General features: G+C 71.2%; 2 protein-coding genes across 9 annotated transcripts; one reads left to right on the plus strand and one right to left on the minus strand.

Moving 5' to 3' along the window:
- Window positions 1–44: 44 nt before the first annotated feature.
- EIF3K (eukaryotic translation initiation factor 3 subunit K) lies at window positions 45–1,782 on the minus strand. Of its 2 annotated transcripts, none has more exons than XR_015698499.1 (8): window positions 1,619–1,782; window positions 1,211–1,309; window positions 1,013–1,133; window positions 777–851; window positions 612–668; window positions 453–530; window positions 246–371; window positions 45–148 (listed from the first exon to the last, which is right to left on the minus strand). XR_015698499.1 is itself a non-coding variant. In XM_087729638.1 (8 exons), exons 1-8 carry the CDS (start codon window positions 1,765–1,767, stop codon window positions 117–119), a joined length of 747 nt encoding a protein of 248 aa, XP_087585764.1. In that variant the 5' UTR covers window positions 1,768–1,782; the 3' UTR covers window positions 45–116. The 2 variants fall into 2 exon arrangements, 1 of the variants encoding a protein (XP_087585764.1); XM_087729638.1 differs by having other exon boundaries at window positions 602–668.
- A 790-nt stretch (window positions 1,783–2,572) lies between these two features.
- MAP4K1 (mitogen-activated protein kinase kinase kinase kinase 1) lies at window positions 2,573–16,277 on the plus strand. Of its 7 annotated transcripts, none has more exons than XM_087729618.1 (33): window positions 2,573–2,928; window positions 3,314–3,371; window positions 4,052–4,142; window positions 4,416–4,480; window positions 4,635–4,690; window positions 4,775–4,822; window positions 4,944–4,986; window positions 5,579–5,651; window positions 5,729–5,860; window positions 5,941–6,003; window positions 6,082–6,163; window positions 7,164–7,280; window positions 8,048–8,123; window positions 8,351–8,409; window positions 8,829–8,887; window positions 9,453–9,500; window positions 9,755–9,778; window positions 9,863–9,905; window positions 10,064–10,238; window positions 10,349–10,425; window positions 10,510–10,548; window positions 10,629–10,713; window positions 11,624–11,700; window positions 11,820–11,880; window positions 11,956–12,061; window positions 12,485–12,543; window positions 12,619–12,722; window positions 13,226–13,403; window positions 14,096–14,138; window positions 14,809–14,898; window positions 15,179–15,249; window positions 15,905–15,960; window positions 16,040–16,277. In XM_087729618.1, the coding sequence occupies exons 1-33, from the start codon at window positions 2,701–2,703 to the stop codon at window positions 16,163–16,165; spliced, it is 2,712 nt and encodes a 903-aa protein (XP_087585744.1). In that variant the 5' UTR covers window positions 2,573–2,700; the 3' UTR covers window positions 16,166–16,277. The 7 variants fall into 7 exon arrangements, 6 of the variants coding, with proteins under 6 accessions (XP_087585744.1, XP_087585746.1, XP_087585748.1 ...); XM_087729619.1 differs by having other exon boundaries at window positions 2,574–2,928; window positions 14,070–14,138; window positions 16,040–16,256; XM_087729620.1 differs by lacking the exon at window positions 14,809–14,898.
- The last annotated feature ends 67 nt before the right edge of the window (window positions 16,278–16,344 follow it).

The raw sequence follows: 16,344 nt of genomic DNA on the forward strand, positions 1-16,344 counted from the left end.
CCCCCCCCCCCCCCCAGGGACCCCCCAAAAGGACCACAGCACCCTGGAGGCTTCTCCTTTACTGGGGGAGCCAAGAGTTAAAACGGGGGGGGAATGGGGACGGTAAAACGGGGGTCTCAGAGCGAGGACGCCATGATGCTGGAGACACCTGCGGGAGAAGGAGGTGAGTGAGGGGGGGGTCCCGGGGCGGGGGGGGGGCTCCCCAAGGCTCCGGGGGGGGCTCCCCAAGGCCCCCCGACACCCACTGTCGAAGTCGATCTTCTCCACGATGTTCTTGGGCTTGATGCTCTCCTCCTGGTTGCAGATGAAGATGCGCCCGGGCTCCGGCTCCGTCCAGCCGTATTTGCTCATCCAGACCTTGAGCTGAGCCTCTGGGGGTGGAATTTGGGGGGGGCTTCAGTCCCCGGCCTACCCCGCAGCCCCCTCCCCAATCCCTCCTGTCACCCCCTTACCCGAGAGGTCCCCCAACATCTCGGCCAGCAGCCAGCGGTCGATGTGCTGGTAGGTGATCCCCACCACGTGGCAGATGACTGCGGAAGGAGAGCCCCACGTCAGCCGCCGGCCCCCCCAGGCCCCTCTGTGCCCCCCAGGACCCCCTCACATTTCCTCACGGAGTCCTCGAAGCCGGTGATCCCATCCAGCAGCTCCATGTTCTCATCCAGAGCTTGCTGCGGAAGGCGGGGGGGGGGGGGGGGAGGGAGGGTGGTTATTAATGTCCTCCTGACTTTGGGGTGCCCCCCTCGAGTCCAGGGTGCCCCCCCCGGGCCAGGACTCACCCAGAAGGACTGGAAGTGGCAGGTCTCCAGCAGCTCCCCCAGGTAGAGGATCTGCCTGATGGGCCTTTCCTCCTGCTGTGGCCAGAGGGGGTCAAGGAAAAGGTGGGGAGAGGGGCCCGGAGCTGCACCCCCAAACCAGCCCCCCCCAGTCCCTAAATTGGGGTGAGGAGGGGTCCCGTGGGGCAAAGAGGGGGCTGAGGGGGTCCCCAGAAGCCCCCCCAGGGCGGGGTGGATACGTGGGCCTGGTCAATCATGCACTTGCAGAGGGTGAAGTCGGTGTGGGGGAGGTTGGTCAGGGCCTTCAGCAGGATCTGGGCCGTGACGGTGGTCTGGAAGAAGGCGGGGTTGAACTGGTACCTGCGGGGGGAGAGGGGGGCGTTGGGGACGGGGGGGTCGCGGCCCGTGCCCCGTGTCCCCCCCCCGGGGCCACTCACAGCTTCAGCACGGCCAGGTTGGCCTCCAGGTCGTAGGCGTTCTCCTTGGCCTGCGTCTCCACGTAGCGCTCCAGCGTGGCCAGGTTCTCGGGGTTGTACCTGCGGGCAGCGGGGGGCCGCCCCCCGCCGGGACCCCCCCGCCCGTTACCGCCGCCGTCCCGAGCCCCGCCGCCCGCCATACCCCCGTTCCCGGGGGTCCCTCGGCGCTGCCGGGCCCCGCTCCCCACCACACCCCCGTTCCCGGGGGTCCCTCGGCGCTGCCGGGCCCCGCTCCCACCAACACCCCCCCCCTGCCGCCATTACCGGCCCGTGAGCCGCCCCCCGGCCCGGTCCTTCCCCCTCCCCGCCGGTCCCGGCCGAGCCCCCCGCCCGCCCCCGGTCCCCCCGGGCTCCCCCCGCCGCCGGTACCGGTCGATGCCCCGCAGGAGTTTCCCCACGTTCGCCCGCATCTGTTCGAAGAGCGCCATGACTCGCGGTACCGCCGGAAGTGAAAGGGCGGTACCGGGTTCCGGCGGACGAGGTAACTTCCGCTTCCGGCGTGGGCGCTCGCCGGGCATGACGGGACGATGGGAGGGGGGAGCGAAGGAGCGGCGCGCAGGCGCAGAGAGCGGCAGCGGCGGGAGGCGGAGGGATATACCCTGGCCCCGCCCACGCAAACAAGCCCCGCCCACAAATCCCGACCACGCCTACAGACCAAAGCCCCGCCCACAAGCCCGGGCCACGCCCACAGCGCCCCTTCCCAGTACGAGCGTGGGGTCTCGGCTTGGTCCGACTGGGCCAAACTGGGGCCAGCGTTAGGGCAAAGCGCACCCACGCTGGGGGGGATCGACGCGGGGGGGGTCATACTGGAGGGACTGGGCCATACTGGGGGGGGGAGGGGGGGCTCGTATGGGGATGGACTGGGTCATACTGGGGGTGGAGGGGGGGCCATACTGGAGGGACTGGGCCATACTGGGGGTGGAGGGGGGTCATACTGGGACAGACTGGGCCATACTGAGCATGGAGGGGGGCTCATGTTGGGATGGACTGGGCTATACTGGGGGCGGAGGGGGGGGTCATACTGTGAGGGACTGGGCCGTACTGGAGGGACTGGGCCATCCTGGGGGTGGAGGGGGGCTCACGTTGGGATGGACTGGGCCATACTGGGAGTGGAGGGGGGCTCGCACTGGGAGGGACTAGGCCATACTGGAGGTGGAAGGGGCTCATGCTGGGATGGACTGGGCCATAGAGGGAGTGGAGGAGGGCTTGCACTGGGAGGGACTGGGCCATACTGGGGGGGGCACTGGGACACAGTAGGGTACACTGGGGGGGCAAATGGGCCACACTGAGGCCAAACTGGGCTCTTCTGGGGAATACCAGGCTCAAACGGGGGGCACTGGGCTCATACTGGGCTCAGACTGGGCTCGGCGTGAGGTGCACTGGGCCCAGACTGGGGGGACCACGCTGGCCTCGAAGCCGTCCCCAAAAGCGGGGGGTGGGGCGGCGCCCGGATGCCCGGGTCCCCAGTGGGCCGTGCCTCAGTTTCCCCTTCCGCCGCGGTGGCTGCTGGGGGGGGCCGCCAGCTCCCGCCCGCCGCTGGGCCTGGCACGGGGGGCGCGGGGCGGTGGGGGGGCCCCGCCATGGACCCCCGCCACCTCCACATCTCCGCCCGCGACCCCCAGGAGGATTTCGAGATCCTGCAGCGCCTGGGCGGCGGCACCTACGGGGAGGTCTATAAGGTGACGGGGCCCCCCAAATACGGGTCGGGGGGGGCGACCCCTGGGACCCCCCAAAAGGGGCCCTGGGGTACGGGGGACCCCCACGTCCCCACCCGGATGCCGGGGTCCTCGGGGCGGGGGGTGGCGAGCGGTGCCCCCCTACCCGCAAAGGGGCCTCCTGCTTCTCCAGTGACTCCCAGTTCCCCCCCGCTGCTCCCAGTTCCCCACCAGTACTCCCAGTTCCCCACCCCGGTCCTTCCTGCCGGTACCCGCAGCCCCGGGGGACCCCCCCGCTGCCGCTACCGGAGGCGTGAGGCCCTGGTACATCCGGCACTGGGGGTACTGGGAGGTACTGGGAGGCACTGGGAGGCACTGGGAGGCCCTGAGCCGCTGTCCCCCCACCCAGGCCCGCAGCAAAGCCACGGGTGAGGTGGCCGCCATCAAGGTTGTCAAGATGGAGGCAGGTGAGGGGGGCCCCCCCCCCTGTGGGGACCCAGGGGTCCAGGGGACCCCAAGACCCCCTGCGATTCCCCATACCCCAGATACCCCCCAGGACACCCCAGTACCCCCGGGGGCCCCTTAATACCCCCCCCAATGCCCCAGATACCCCCCAGGGCCCCCCAATGCCCCCTGGGGCCCCTTAATACCCCCCCAATACCCCAGATACCCCCTGGGACCCCCCAATACCCCCTGGGACCTCTTAATACCCCCCAATACCCCTCGGGACCCCCTGGGATGCCCTGGGACCCCCCAATACCCCCTGGGACCCCGTGGGATGCCCTCGGGCCCCCCAGGACCCCTCTGATACCCGCCGGGACCCCCTGCAGTGCCCCCGGGACCCCCCAATACCCCTGTGACCCCCTGGGATCCCCTCAGGACCCCCCAATCTCCCCTGGGACCCCCTGACACCCCCCAATACCCCCTGGGATGCTCTGGGATCCCCTCAGGACCCCCCAATCCCCCCTGGGACCCCCTGGGATGCCCTGGGACCCCCCAATCCCCCTGGGATGCCCTGGGACCCCCCAATACCCCTCGGGACCCCCTGCGGTGCCGTGAGGACCCCCAAAGCCCCTCGGGACCCCCTGGGACCCCCCGCGCCCCCCGGCCCCCCCGCCCGCCCCCCCGCAAGCCTCTGCCCCCCCACACGACGACCGCGCCAGGCTGCAGCAGGAGATCCTGATGGTCCGGTCCTGCCAGCACCCCAACATCATCGCCTACTTCGGCAGCTACAGCTGGTGAGGGTCCCCCAAATCCCCCCAAGCCCCCCGACCCCCCCAGCCCCCCAAATCCCCCCAAACCCCCAAATCCCTCAAATTCACCCCAACCCCCCCAAATCCCCCCCAAATCCCCCAAATTCCCCCCACCCCCCTAAATCCCCCAAATTCCCCCCAAACCCCGTCAACCCCCCCTCCAACCCCCCCCCGCCCCCCGACACCCCCCGTGTACCCCTGGTGCCCCCCAACCCCCCCCCCCCCCAGCACCCCGTTAACCCCTTCTCCCCCGCACAGGTGCAACAAGCTGTGGATCTGCATGGAGCTGTGCGGGGGGGGGGCTCTGCAGGACATCTACCACGGTACGGGGAGGGGGAAACTGAGGCACGGGGGGGGGGGGGGCCATGAGTCCGGCCCCCCCCCCCCCCAGCGTCCGGGCCCTCTGCTTTTGGGCTGGGACCCCCATTTTGGGGGGCCGCGGCAGCTGTCCCCCCCGCTGAGCCCCTCTCCCCGCAGTGACGGGGCCCCTCTCGGAGCCGCAGATCGCCTACGTCTGCAGGGAGACCCTGGAGGTGAGTGGGACCCCCCCGGGGACCCCCCCGCGACCCCCACCCCGGGGCTGCCCCCCATTCTCATCCTCATCCTCATCCTCGCAGGGGCTCTCCTACCTGCACTCCCAGGGCAAGATCCACCGGGACATCAAGGTAGGGGGGATGAGGGGGGGGGGCACAAGGCGGGGGGACAAGGGGGGGCACACACACATCGGGGGGGGTCACACATTTGGGGGGGCCGGGGGGTCCCGCCGACCCCGTCCCGTCGCTGCAGGGAGCCAATATCCTCATCAACGACAGCGGGGAGGTGAAGCTGGGTGAGTGCTGGGGGGAACTGGGGGGCTATGGGGGTCTGGGGGGGCAGGGGGGCTATGGGGGGGCTGTGGGGAATTGGGGGGCTATGGGGGTTGGGGGGCAAGGGGGGCTGTGGGACATTGGGGGGTATGGGGGTCTGGGGGGGCAGGGGGGCGATGGGGTCCTGTGGGGAATTGGGGAGCTATGGGGGTTGGGGGAGCGGGGGGGCTGTGGGGGCAATGGGGGGCTATGGGGGCCTGGGGGGCAAATAGGGAACTGGGGGGCTATGGGAGACTGGGAGCAATGGGGGGGCAATGGGGAACTGGGGGGCTATGGGGGCCTGGGGGGCAAATAGGGAACTGGGGGGCTATGGGAGGCTGGGAGCAATGGGGGGCAATGGGGAACTGGGGGGCTATGGGGGCCTGGGGGGCGAATAGGGAATGGGGGGGCTATGGGGAATTGGGGGCAATGGTACGGGGTGCCAGGGGTGCTGGGAGCAGCTGGGGGGGGGAGCTGGGATGGCGGGGGGAGCAATGGGGTGAGGGGGTGCTGGGGGGGGGGTGTCCAGGTCCCGGGGGGCTGGTGGGACCCCCCACCCCTCACGCCCCCCCCCAGCCGACTTCGGGATCGCGGCGCAGATCAGCGCGACCTTCGCCCGGCGGATGTCCTTCATCGGCACCCCGTACTGGTGAGGGGGGGCCCGGGGGGGGGGGGCCGGGGCTGGGGGGGGCCGGACCCACACTGCCCCCCCCCCGTGCCCCCCAGGATGGCCCCCGAGGTGGCGGCGGTGGAGCTGAAGGGGGGGTACAACGAGCTCTGCGACGTCTGGTCGGTGGGCATCACCGCCGTGGAGCTGGCCGAACTGCAGCCCCCCATGTTCGACGTCCACCCCCTGCGGTGAGCGGGGACCCCCCCCAGCCCCCCCCAGCCCCCGCGGGTGGGGAGGGGTCCCCCTGACGCCCCCCTGCCTGCCCCAGGGTGCTGTTCCTGATGTCCAAGAGCGGGTACCAGCCCCCCAAGCTGAAGGACAAGGCCAAGTGGTGAGCGGGGGGCGCTGGGGGTGCGGGGGACCCCCCGCGGGACGGGGACCCCCGGCCCTCACCGTGTCCCCCCCCCAGGTCCCCCTCTTTCCACAACTTCGTCAAGGTGACGCTCACCAAGAACCCCAAGAAACGGCCCAGCGCCGCCAAGATGCTGACCGTGAGCCCCCCGGCCCCGGCCCCGGCCCCGTGCCCATCCCGGCCCCATCTGCATCCCTGTCCCCATCCCTGTCCCCATCCCCGTCCCCATCCCCATTCCCATCCTGTCCCCATCCCCATCTTCATCCCCGGCCTCGTCTTCATCCCTGTCCCTGTCCTGTCCCCATCCCTCTTCCCATCCCATGCTGGTCCCCATGCTGTTCCCATCCCTGTCATCCCCATCCCCATCCTGTCCCTATCCTCGTCCTCATCATCCCCATCCTGTCCCTGTCCCCATGCCATCCCTGTCCCTGTTCCCATCCCCATCCCATCCCTATCCCCTCCCTGTCCCCATCCTGTCCCCATCCCCGTCCCCATCCCCTGCTGGTCCCCAAGTTGTCCCCATCCCCATCATCCCGATCCTGTCCCCATCCCTCTCCCCACATCCCCATCCCTCCTCACCCTCACCCCATCCCAGTGTGCCCGTCCTCGTCCCCATCCCCACGTCCCCTGTCCCCCTGTCCCCCCGTCCCCCCGTCCCCCCATCCCCACATCCCCATGTCCCCCATCCCCACGTCCCCTGTCCCCCCATCCCCCCGTCCCCCCATCCCCACGTCCCCCTGTCCCCCTGTCCCCCCGTCCCCCCGTCCCCCCATCCCCACGTCCCCCTGTCCCCCCGTCCCCCCGTCCCCCCGTCCCCCCATCCCCACGTCCCCATGTCCCCCGTCCCCACGTCCCCTGTCCCCCCCGTCCCCCCATCCCCACATCCCCATGTCCCCCATCCCCACGTCCCCTGTCCCCCCGTCCCCCCATCCCCACATCCCCATGTCCCCCATCCCCACGTCCCCTGTCCCCCCATCCCCCCGTCCCCCCGTCCCCCCATCCCCACGTCCCCCTGTCCCCCTGTCCCCCCGTCCCCCCATCCCCACGTCCCCCTGTCCCCCTGTCCCCCCGTCCCCCCGTCCCCCCATCCCCACGTCCCCATGTCCCCCGTCCCCACGTCCCCTGTCCCCGTCCCCCAGCACCAGTTCGTGGCCCAGCCGGGGCTGAGCCGGACCCTCACCCTGGAGCTGCTGGAAAAGCTCCGGGACCCCGAGCGGCTCCTGGGGGGCTGCGACCCCGAGGAGGAAGAGCCCGAGGTGGGGCCGGGGCACGGGGGTGCTGGGGAGGGCAGAAGGACTGGGATGGACTGGGAGCACTGGGGGGGACTGGGACATGGGACTGGGGGGGATGAGACGTGGCACTGGGGGCACTGGGGAGAACTGGAAGTGCTGGGAGGGATGGGGGGGCACTGGGACCACTGGAGTGGGGGTCACAGGGGATGCTGGGGGGGACTGGGGAGCTGGAGTTGACTGGGGGGGACTGGGAGCACTGGGTGTTTTAGAAGGACCGGACTAGGGGGCACTGGGAAGGACTGGGGCACTGGGCAGGGGCACTGGGAGGCTCTGGGAGGTATTGGGGCACTGGGGGGCTCTGGGAGGCACTGGGGAACTCTGGGGGGCACTGGGAGGCTCTGGGGGGCTCTGGAAGGCACTGGGGGCACTGGGGGGCTCTGGGAGGCACTGGGAGGCTCCGGGAGTCTCTGCAAGGCACTGGGAAACTCTTGGGGGGCACTGGGGGGCACTGGGGGGCTCTGGGAGTCTCTGCAAGGCACTGGGGGGCTCTGGAGGGCACTGGGGACACTGGGGGGCTGCTCTGGGAGGCACTGGAAGGCACTGGGGGGCTCTGGGAGGCACTTGGGGACTCTGGGGGGCACTGGGAGGCACGGGGGGCTCTGGGAGTCTCTGGGAGTCTCTGCAAGGCACTGGGGAACTCTGGGGGGCACTGGGGGGCTCTGGGGGGCTCTGGGGGGCCCTGGGAGGCACTGGGAGGCACTGGGGGCCCCCGTCACCCCTCGGACTCGCAGCCGCCCCCCCCCGTGCCCCGCCGGATCCACTCCACCCACCGCCCCGCCGCCGGCCGCAGCGACCCCGGCCCCCACCGTGAGTGTGTCCCCCCCCGGACCCCAAACTGTCCCCGAGAGTGTCCCCGCCGTGTCCCCACGGCCCCGGTGTCCCCACGGCCCCTGTCCCTGCGCCCCCCACACCCCTTGTGCCCCCCCATCCCCTGCACCCCCATATCCCCCCTCCCCGTGCCCCCACGTCACCCGTGGCCCTGTGTCCCCCCGTGTCCCCCCCGTGTGCCCATGCTGTCACCCTGTCCCCCGCAGTGCACCACCTCGGCCGGGGCCCGTGCTGGCGGAAGGAGGGAGACCCCCCGGCACAGCCGGTACGGGGGACCCCCACCCACACTGGGGGCTGAGGGGGGCTCCAGAGTGGTTGGGGGTCCCTGGGAAGATGGGGGGGGGGGCTTGGGGGGAGCCCTGGGGTGCTGGGGGGGACCCTGGAGGCGTTGGGGGTCCTGGGGAGCCCTGGAATGCTGGGGGGGGGGGCTTGGAAGGGTTGGGGGCCTGGGGAGCCCTCGGGTGCTGGGGGGGACCCTGGAGGGGTTGGGGGTCCCTGGAGAGCCCTGGGGGGGCTCTGGGGGGAGCCAGGGGGAATGAGGGGGGCTGGAGGTCCCCTGAGGGGCACCAAGGGGTTTGGGGGGGGGGCTGGGGTCTTCCAGGGGTTCTCGGCCCTCCTGGGGAGCTGTGGGGGGCTGTGGGGGTCCCCTGTTTGCAGCCCCCCCCCCCCGACCCTCTCCCCCAGGTGTCCTCGGCGAAGTCCGGCTGCGGCAGGAGAGTGGGGGGGTCTGAGGGCAGCGCACGGTGAGAGGGGACGGGGGGGACATGGGGACCGGGGGGGCATGGGGACTGGGGGGGACACGGGGACTGGGGGGAGAGGGGGACTGGGGGGACAGGGGGACTGGGAGGGCACATAGGGACCGGGGGGACACGGGGACTGGGGGGGACATGGGGGGACACGGGGACTGGGGGCACGCGGACTGGGGGAACGCAGGGACTGGGAGGGGACACGGGGACTGGGGGGGCCATGGGGACTGGGGGTGACGTGGGGACTGGGGGGACACAGGGATTGGGAGGGAACATGGGGACTGGGGGGGACACGGGGGACAGGGGGGCCATGGGGAGGGACATGGGGACCAGGGGGAACACGGGGACTGGGGGGCCATGGGAATGGGGAGCCATGGGGACTGGGGGCCATGGGGAGGGACATGGGGACCAGGGGGGACATGGGTGACAGGGGGCTCTGGGGCAGCGCACGGTGAGAGGGGGACCAGGGGGGACACGGAGGGGACATCGGATCGGGTGGGGGGACGCAGGGGGACACACACAGGGCGGGGAGGGCCACGGCCTCAGGCCCGGCCGCTCGCAGGGACGACAACTCCGATGATGACGACGACGACTACGACGATGTCGACATGTGGGTGACACCGTTCCCGACGTCCCCCTGTCCCCCCCATGTCACCCCGTGCCCCGATGTCAGCCTGTCCCCTGCTGCCCCCCAACGTCACCCCGCGCCCCGATGTCAGCCTGTCCCCTGCTGCCCCCCAACGTCACCCCGCACCCTGATGTCCCCCTGTCCCCCCGTCGCGTCCCCTGGGCATGGTCCCCACCGAGCAGGGTGGGGGTCCCCTGTGCCCCCCGTCTCACCCCCCTCCTCTCTGTCCCCCCCAGCCCCAGCCGCTGTGACCCCAACAGGTACCGTCCCGTGTCCCCAACCCCGACCCCTCCCAAAGCGGGGACCCCCCCGCCCCCCTCCCCGACGCCACGCTCTGTCCCCAGTGCCACGCTGCGCGAGGACGTGCCCCCCCCGCTGCCCCCCAAGGTGAGCGCCCCCCGCCCCCGACACCCGGGGGGGACCCTCAGGATGGGGCTGGGGGTTCCCAGTCCCAAATGGGGGGGGACACCAGTCCCAAACTGGGGTCCCCATCCCAGCGGCCCCCTGCCCGCCCCATCTGACCCCTTGTGTCCCCCCCCCGGCAGCCCAAGTTCCGGACGGGCTCGGCCGAGGCCCCCCCCGAAGACCCCCGCCCGCGGCCCCGGGGTCCCCTCCTGGAGCAGCCGCCCCCCCCGGCCCTGGTGCGCTGCGCCAGCGGCCCCGTGGGGGGGCTCGGCCCCCCGACCCCCGCCCGGGGGGGGCCCCTGGCTGCCAGCTCAGGTAGGAGAGGGACACGGGGGGGGGGGGACGGGACGCTGGGGACGGGGAGGGGCACTGGGGTCACGGGACATCCCGCGCCCCCCGCCCTGACCCCGCCGTCCCCACCCCAGACCCCGCGCTCTGGTCGGGGCCCTGCAGCGAGGACCCCCCCCTGCTGCCCCCCAAGACAGAGAAGATACGGAGAGCGGTGAGCCCCACCCCCATCACCCCATGGCCCCCCCCGTCACCCCGCTGTCCCCGACCCCCCGCGACCTCTCTGTCCCCCCTCCAGGTCCCTGCGGACAACGGGGGGGCCGCCCCGAGGCCACACGTGAGTGCCGGGGTGGGGGGGGGCCCGGGGGGGGTGTTGTACCCCAATACCTGCCCCCCCTCACCCCCCCGGCCCCCCAGGAGGGGTCCTTCTTCCGGAAGGTGTTTGATGGGTGTCCCCTGCACGTGACGGCCACCACCACCTGGACGCACCCCAACACCCAGGGTGGGCTTGGGGGGGCGGGGGGGCACTGGGGGGCACTGGGGACATTGGGGTGTATTGGGGGGCATTTGGGACATCAAGGGGGGCACTGGGGACATTGGGGGGGCATTGGGGACATTGGGGTGTATTGGGGGGCATTTGGGACATCAAGGGGGGCACTAGGGGCATTGGGGGGCACTGGGGACATTGGGGAGCACTAGGGACGTCGGGGGGGCACTGGGGGCATTGGGGGGCACTGGGGGGACATTGGGGGGTATTGGGGACATCAAGGGGGACATTGGGGACATTGGGGGGCACTAGGGACATTGGGGGGCATTGGTGACATCAAGGGGGACATTGGGGGGGCACCAGGGACGTCGGGGGGGCACTGGGGGTATCAAGGGGGGCACTAGGGACATTGGGGGGGTATTGGGGACGTCGGGGACATTGGGGGGCACTAGGGACATTGGGGGTCATTGGGGGGCATTGGGGACAACAAGGGGGACATTGGGGACATTGGGGGGCAATAGGGATGTCTGGGGGGCATTGGGGGCATCAAGGGGGGCACTGGGACATTGGGGGGGTGCTAGGGACAGGGGGTAGGGGCATTGGGGACATCAAGGGGGCATGGGGGGCACTAGGGACATTGGGGGGGCATTGGGGGCATCAAGGGGGGCATTAAGGACATTTGGGAGGCATTGGGGACACAGGGTGGGGGCACTGGGGACATCAGGGGGGACATTGGGGGGCACTGGGGACACAGGGAGGGGGCATTGGGGACATTGAGGGGGCATTGGAGACACAGGGGGGGTATTGGGGACATGGGGGGGCATTAGGGACATCAGGGGGGCATTGGGGGCACTGGGGACACTGGGGTGCCTCGGGGTGACGGGAGAGGGGGCGGCCGCGGCCCCTGACCCCGTGTCCCCCCCAGACCCCCACCTCATCCTGGGAGCAGAGGAGGGGATCTTCACCCTGAACCAGAGCGAGCCCGAGGCCACGCTGGAGCTGGTGGGTGTGGGGGGGTCCTGGGGGCTTGGGGGGGCCTGGGGGGATTCTAGGGGTTTTGGGGGGGCCCTGGGGGGTCCGGGGGGGTCCGGGGGGTCCCGGCCCCTGACCCCCCCCCTCAGCTCTACCACAGCCGCACCTCCTGGCTCTACTCTATCGGCAACGTCCTCATGTCCGTCTCGGGTGAGCATGGGGATTTGGGGGGGCTGGGGGGGGCCGGGGACCCCCAGGCCTGTGCTGACCCCCCCTGCCCCCCAGGGAAGACCCCCCAGCTCTACTCCCACAGCCTGCTGGGGCTCTACGAGCAGAGCAAGAGGGAGCAGCGCCCGGGGGTGCACATCTCCCCCCACCGCCTGCTGCCCAGGTACGGGGGGACCCTGGACCCCAGCCCCCCAACCCTGGGGCCCAGCTGATGGAGGGGACCCCTAAAATTGCTGCCCAGGTAGTGGGGGGGACCCCAGACCCCCAGTCCTGCTGCCTGGGTATGGGGGACCCCCAGGCCCCCAACCCTGCTGCCCAGATATGGTGGACCCCCATTCCTGCTGCCCAGGTGATGGAGGGGACCCCTAAAATTGCTGCCCAGATAAAAGGGGGGACCCCAGACCCCCAACCCTGCTGCCCAGGTGATGGAGGGGACCCCAGACCCCCAATCTGGGGTGACAGGGACCCCCCCCCCCCTGCTCCGGGCTGAACCTGGGGGACACGCAAGGTGCTGGGCGGGGGGGATGAGGGGGGACACCCCGGGGTCCGGCTGCACCCCAGGAGACCCCCTCGTGTCCCCCCCCAGGAAGAACGTCACCTCCACCAAGATCCCCGACACCAAGGGCTGCCGGACCTGCTGCGTGGGTGCGTGGGGGCCCCGGGGGGGCTGGGGGGCAGCGGGGGTGCAGGGGGTCTGACGGGGTCCCCGTCCGTCCCCAGCCAGGAACGGGCAGACGGGGTGTCACTACCTGTGCGGGGCGCTGGACGCCGGCGTGGTGCTGCTCCAGTGGTACCAGCCCCTGCAGAAGTTCATGCTGGTCAAGGTAGGGACCCCCGCCCTGTCCCCAACAGCCCCCTGTCCCCGTCCCCAACAGCCCCCGCGCCGTGTCCCCGCGTCCCCATGGTGGGTCCCTGTGTCCCCATGTCCCCACCTCCCCATGTCGGGTCCCCGGGTCCCCATGTCCCCACATCCCCATGGTGGTTCCCCATGTCCCCACGGTGGATCCCCACCTCCCCATGCTGGTTCCTCGTGTCCCCATGTCCCCACGGTGGGTCCCCATGTCCCCACATCCCCACGGTGGGTTCCCATGGTGGGTTCCCATGTCCCCACAGTGGTTCCCCATGTCCCCACACCCCCATGGTGGCTCCCTGTACTTCCACATCCCCGTGTCCCCATGTCCCCACGGTGGGTCCCCATGTCCCCACATCCCCATGGTGGGTTCCCATGGTGGGTTCCCATGTCCCCACAGTGGTTCCCCATGTTCCCTGTACCTCCACATCCCCGTGTCCCCACGTCCCCACGTCCCCCCCGTCCCCGTGTCCCCAGCACTTCGACTTCCCGCTGCCCTCGCCGCTGCGGGTCTTCGAGCTGCTGGTGACCCCCGGGGAGGAGTTCCCCAGCGTCTGCATCGGGGTCAGCCCCGGCCCCTCGCCCGCGCGCCCCGTCCTCTTCCACACCATCAACCTCAACTCCCTCACCTCCTGGTTCGCCCACACCGGCACCGGTGAGCGGGGCTGGGGGTGCCGGGGGGTTTTGGGGGGACCTGGGGCATTGGGGCTCCTCTGCCCTGGCTGGGCAGCCTGGGGTCCCTGGGGAGCTGGGGCTCCTGTGCTCCGTCTGGGGGTCCTGGGGGATTTGGGGGGTCCCAGGGGGAACTGGGGGGACCTGGGGCATTGGGGTCCCTGTGTTCAGTCTGAGGGTCCTGGGGCAATTGGGATCCCTGGGGCATTGGGGTCCCTGTGCTCAGTCTGGGGGTCCTGGGGGAACTGGGGTCCCTGGGGAGCTGGGGCTCCTGTGCTCCATCTGGGGGTCCTGGGGGATTTGGGGGGTCCCAGGGGGATTTGGGGGGGACCTGGGGCATTGGGGTCCCTGTGCTCAGTCTGGGGGTCCTGGGGGTCCTGGGGGGACCTGGGGCTCCTGTGCTCCATCTGGGGGTCCCGGGAGGATTTGGGGGGGCATTTGGGCTCGTGTGCTCTGTCTGGGTATCCTGGGGGCTTTAGGGGTCCCCATCCCAGTTGAGGGGACATGGAGGGGAGGTGGGGGGTCCCTGGGGGGGTGGGGGTCCCGCCTCCCGCCCAGAAGGGTCTGTCTGCAGCCTGGGGGCCCAGGAGGATTTGGGGGTGCAGAGCGGGGTTTGGGGCCCTCCCCAACTTCTGCCCCCCCCACGCAGAGCCCTCCTGCCCCGGCCCCGTGCAGGTGACGCAGCTGGACAGCGAGACCGTGCTGGTCCTGCTGGACCGTGAGTCCGTCCGTCTGTCCGTCCAGCCGCGCGCCCAGCCATCCGCCTGTCCATCATCCCCTCCATCCATCCATCCACATGTCCATCCATCTGTCCATCATCCCATCCATCCATCCATCCATCCATCCATCCATCATTCCCCCATCTCTCCATCCATGCACCCATCCGTCTGTCTGTCTGTCCATCATCCCTCCCATCCATCCATCCATTTGTCTGTCTGTCTCTCCACCCACGGCAGAGACAAGACCATGGGACAGGGTGCCCCGAGGTGGGGCTGGAGGGTCCTGGGGGTCCCAGGGGTGCCCCGAGGTGGGGCTGGGGGTTCCTGGGGGTGCCCTGAGGTGGGGCTGGGGGATCCCGGGGGTCCCAGGGGTGCTCCAAGGTGGGGCTGGGGGGTCCAGGGGGTCCTGGGGGTCCCAGGGGTTCCCTGAGGTGGGGCCAGGGGGTCCTGGGGGTGCCCTGAGGTGGGGCCGGGGGGCCCGGGGGTCCCAGGGGTGCCCTGAGGTGGGGCCAGGGGTCCTGGGGGTCCCAGGGGTGCCCCGAGGTGGGGCCGGGGGGTCCAGGGGTGCCCCAAGGTGGGGCCAGGGGGTCCCAGGGGTGCCCCAAGGTGGGGCTGGGGGTCCTGGGGGGTCCCGGGGGTCCTGGCAGGGGCTGACCCGTGCCCCCCCAGGGAGCGTGAAGCTGGTGACGCTGCAGGGAACCCCCGCCCGGGGGCTGGTGGCCCCCGACATCCCCTTCGACGTGGCTGTGGAGGCCGTGGGTGGGTGGGGGGGCTCGGGTGGGGCTGGGGGTCAGGGGTGCCGGGGGGAATGGGGCGTCGGGGGGTGCTGGGGGGGCCAGGGGACACAGGAAGGTGCTGGGAGGGAACTGGGGGGTGCAGTGGGGGGCTTGGGGGTGCAGGGGCTGCAGAAGGGGGTAGGGGGCTTGCGGGGGGCTTGCGGGTGCAGGGGGGTCACAGTGGAGGGCAGTGGGGTGCTGGGGGCTTGTGGGGAAATGGGGGGTGATGGGGGGTGCCCGGCTCTGACCCCCCCCGCCCCCAGCGCTGGTCCGCGGCTGCGTCCAGGCCTTCTGGCGTCACGGGGTGCAGGTGCGGCAGGTGGGCTCCGCGCAGGTGAGCCCCCCCATAGCCCCCTCCGGCCCCCCCATCCCCCCTCATAACCCTCCATAGCCCCCCATAACCCTCTATAGCCCCCCCATATTCCCCCATAGCCCTCTGTAGCTCCCCATAACCCTCCATAGCCCCCCATAGCCCCCCATGACCCTCTATAGCCCCCCCATATTCCCCCATAGCCCTCTGTAGCTCCCCATAACCCTCCATAGCCCCCCATAGCCCCCCATGACCCTCTATAGCCCCCCCATATTCCCCCATAGCCCTCCGTAGCCCCCCATAACCCTCCGTAGCCCCCCCCCCAGCCCCCCATAACCCCCCATAGCCCCTCCATAACCCCCCATAGCCCCCCATAACCCTCCATCACCCCCCAGCCCCCCATAACCCTCCGTAGCCCCTCCATAACCCCCCATAACCCCCCATAGCCCTCCGTAGCCCCCCCTAGCCCCTCCATAACCCCCCGTAGCCCCCCCATAGCCCCTCCATAACCCCCCATAGCCCCCGTGCCTGGGACCCCAGACCTGAGGGGGGGGGGGGGAAGAGACACCACCTGGGGACCCTGGGGACCCCCCCCAGCGCTGGGGACCCCCCCACCTACCCCCAGCCCCACTCCCCCCATCCCTGGGGACCCCCCACCCAGCCCCACTCCCCCCCCCAGCTGATCGAGGAGCTGCGGGACCAGCGCTGGACCTTCCGCCTGCTCAGCTCCCACAGGTACAAACCCGGGGGGGGGGGGTCCTGGGGGGGGGCAACCCCCACCCCACCCCACCCTGACCCCCCCATCGCCCCCCAGCACCCTGGTCCTGGAGACGCGCCCCGCCGACGAGGCCAACGCTTACAGCAACCTCTACATCCAGGCGTGACCCCCCCCCCCGGGATGGGGGGGCCCCACGGGGATGCGGGGGGGCAGAGAGGCTGAGCTGGGCCCCCCCCAGCCAGAGCAGCACCCATGGGTGGGCTGTGCCCCCCCCAGCATCTCCCTCCTTTTGCTGACAGTTGTAATTATTTGCACCCCCCAAAAAAAAAGGAAAAAAGCCCTGAAGAGCCCCCAAATCGCTGTGTTGGGTCGGGGGGGTCTGGGGGGGTCTGATGGGGGGG

This window comes from Nipponia nippon, unplaced genomic scaffold (assembly GCF_047370975.1).
Source record: "Nipponia nippon isolate SJK-2023a ecotype South Korea unplaced genomic scaffold, ASM4737097v1 scaffold_46, whole genome shotgun sequence".
In the NCBI taxonomy this organism is placed as follows: Eukaryota; Metazoa; Chordata; class Aves; order Pelecaniformes; family Threskiornithidae; genus Nipponia; species Nipponia nippon.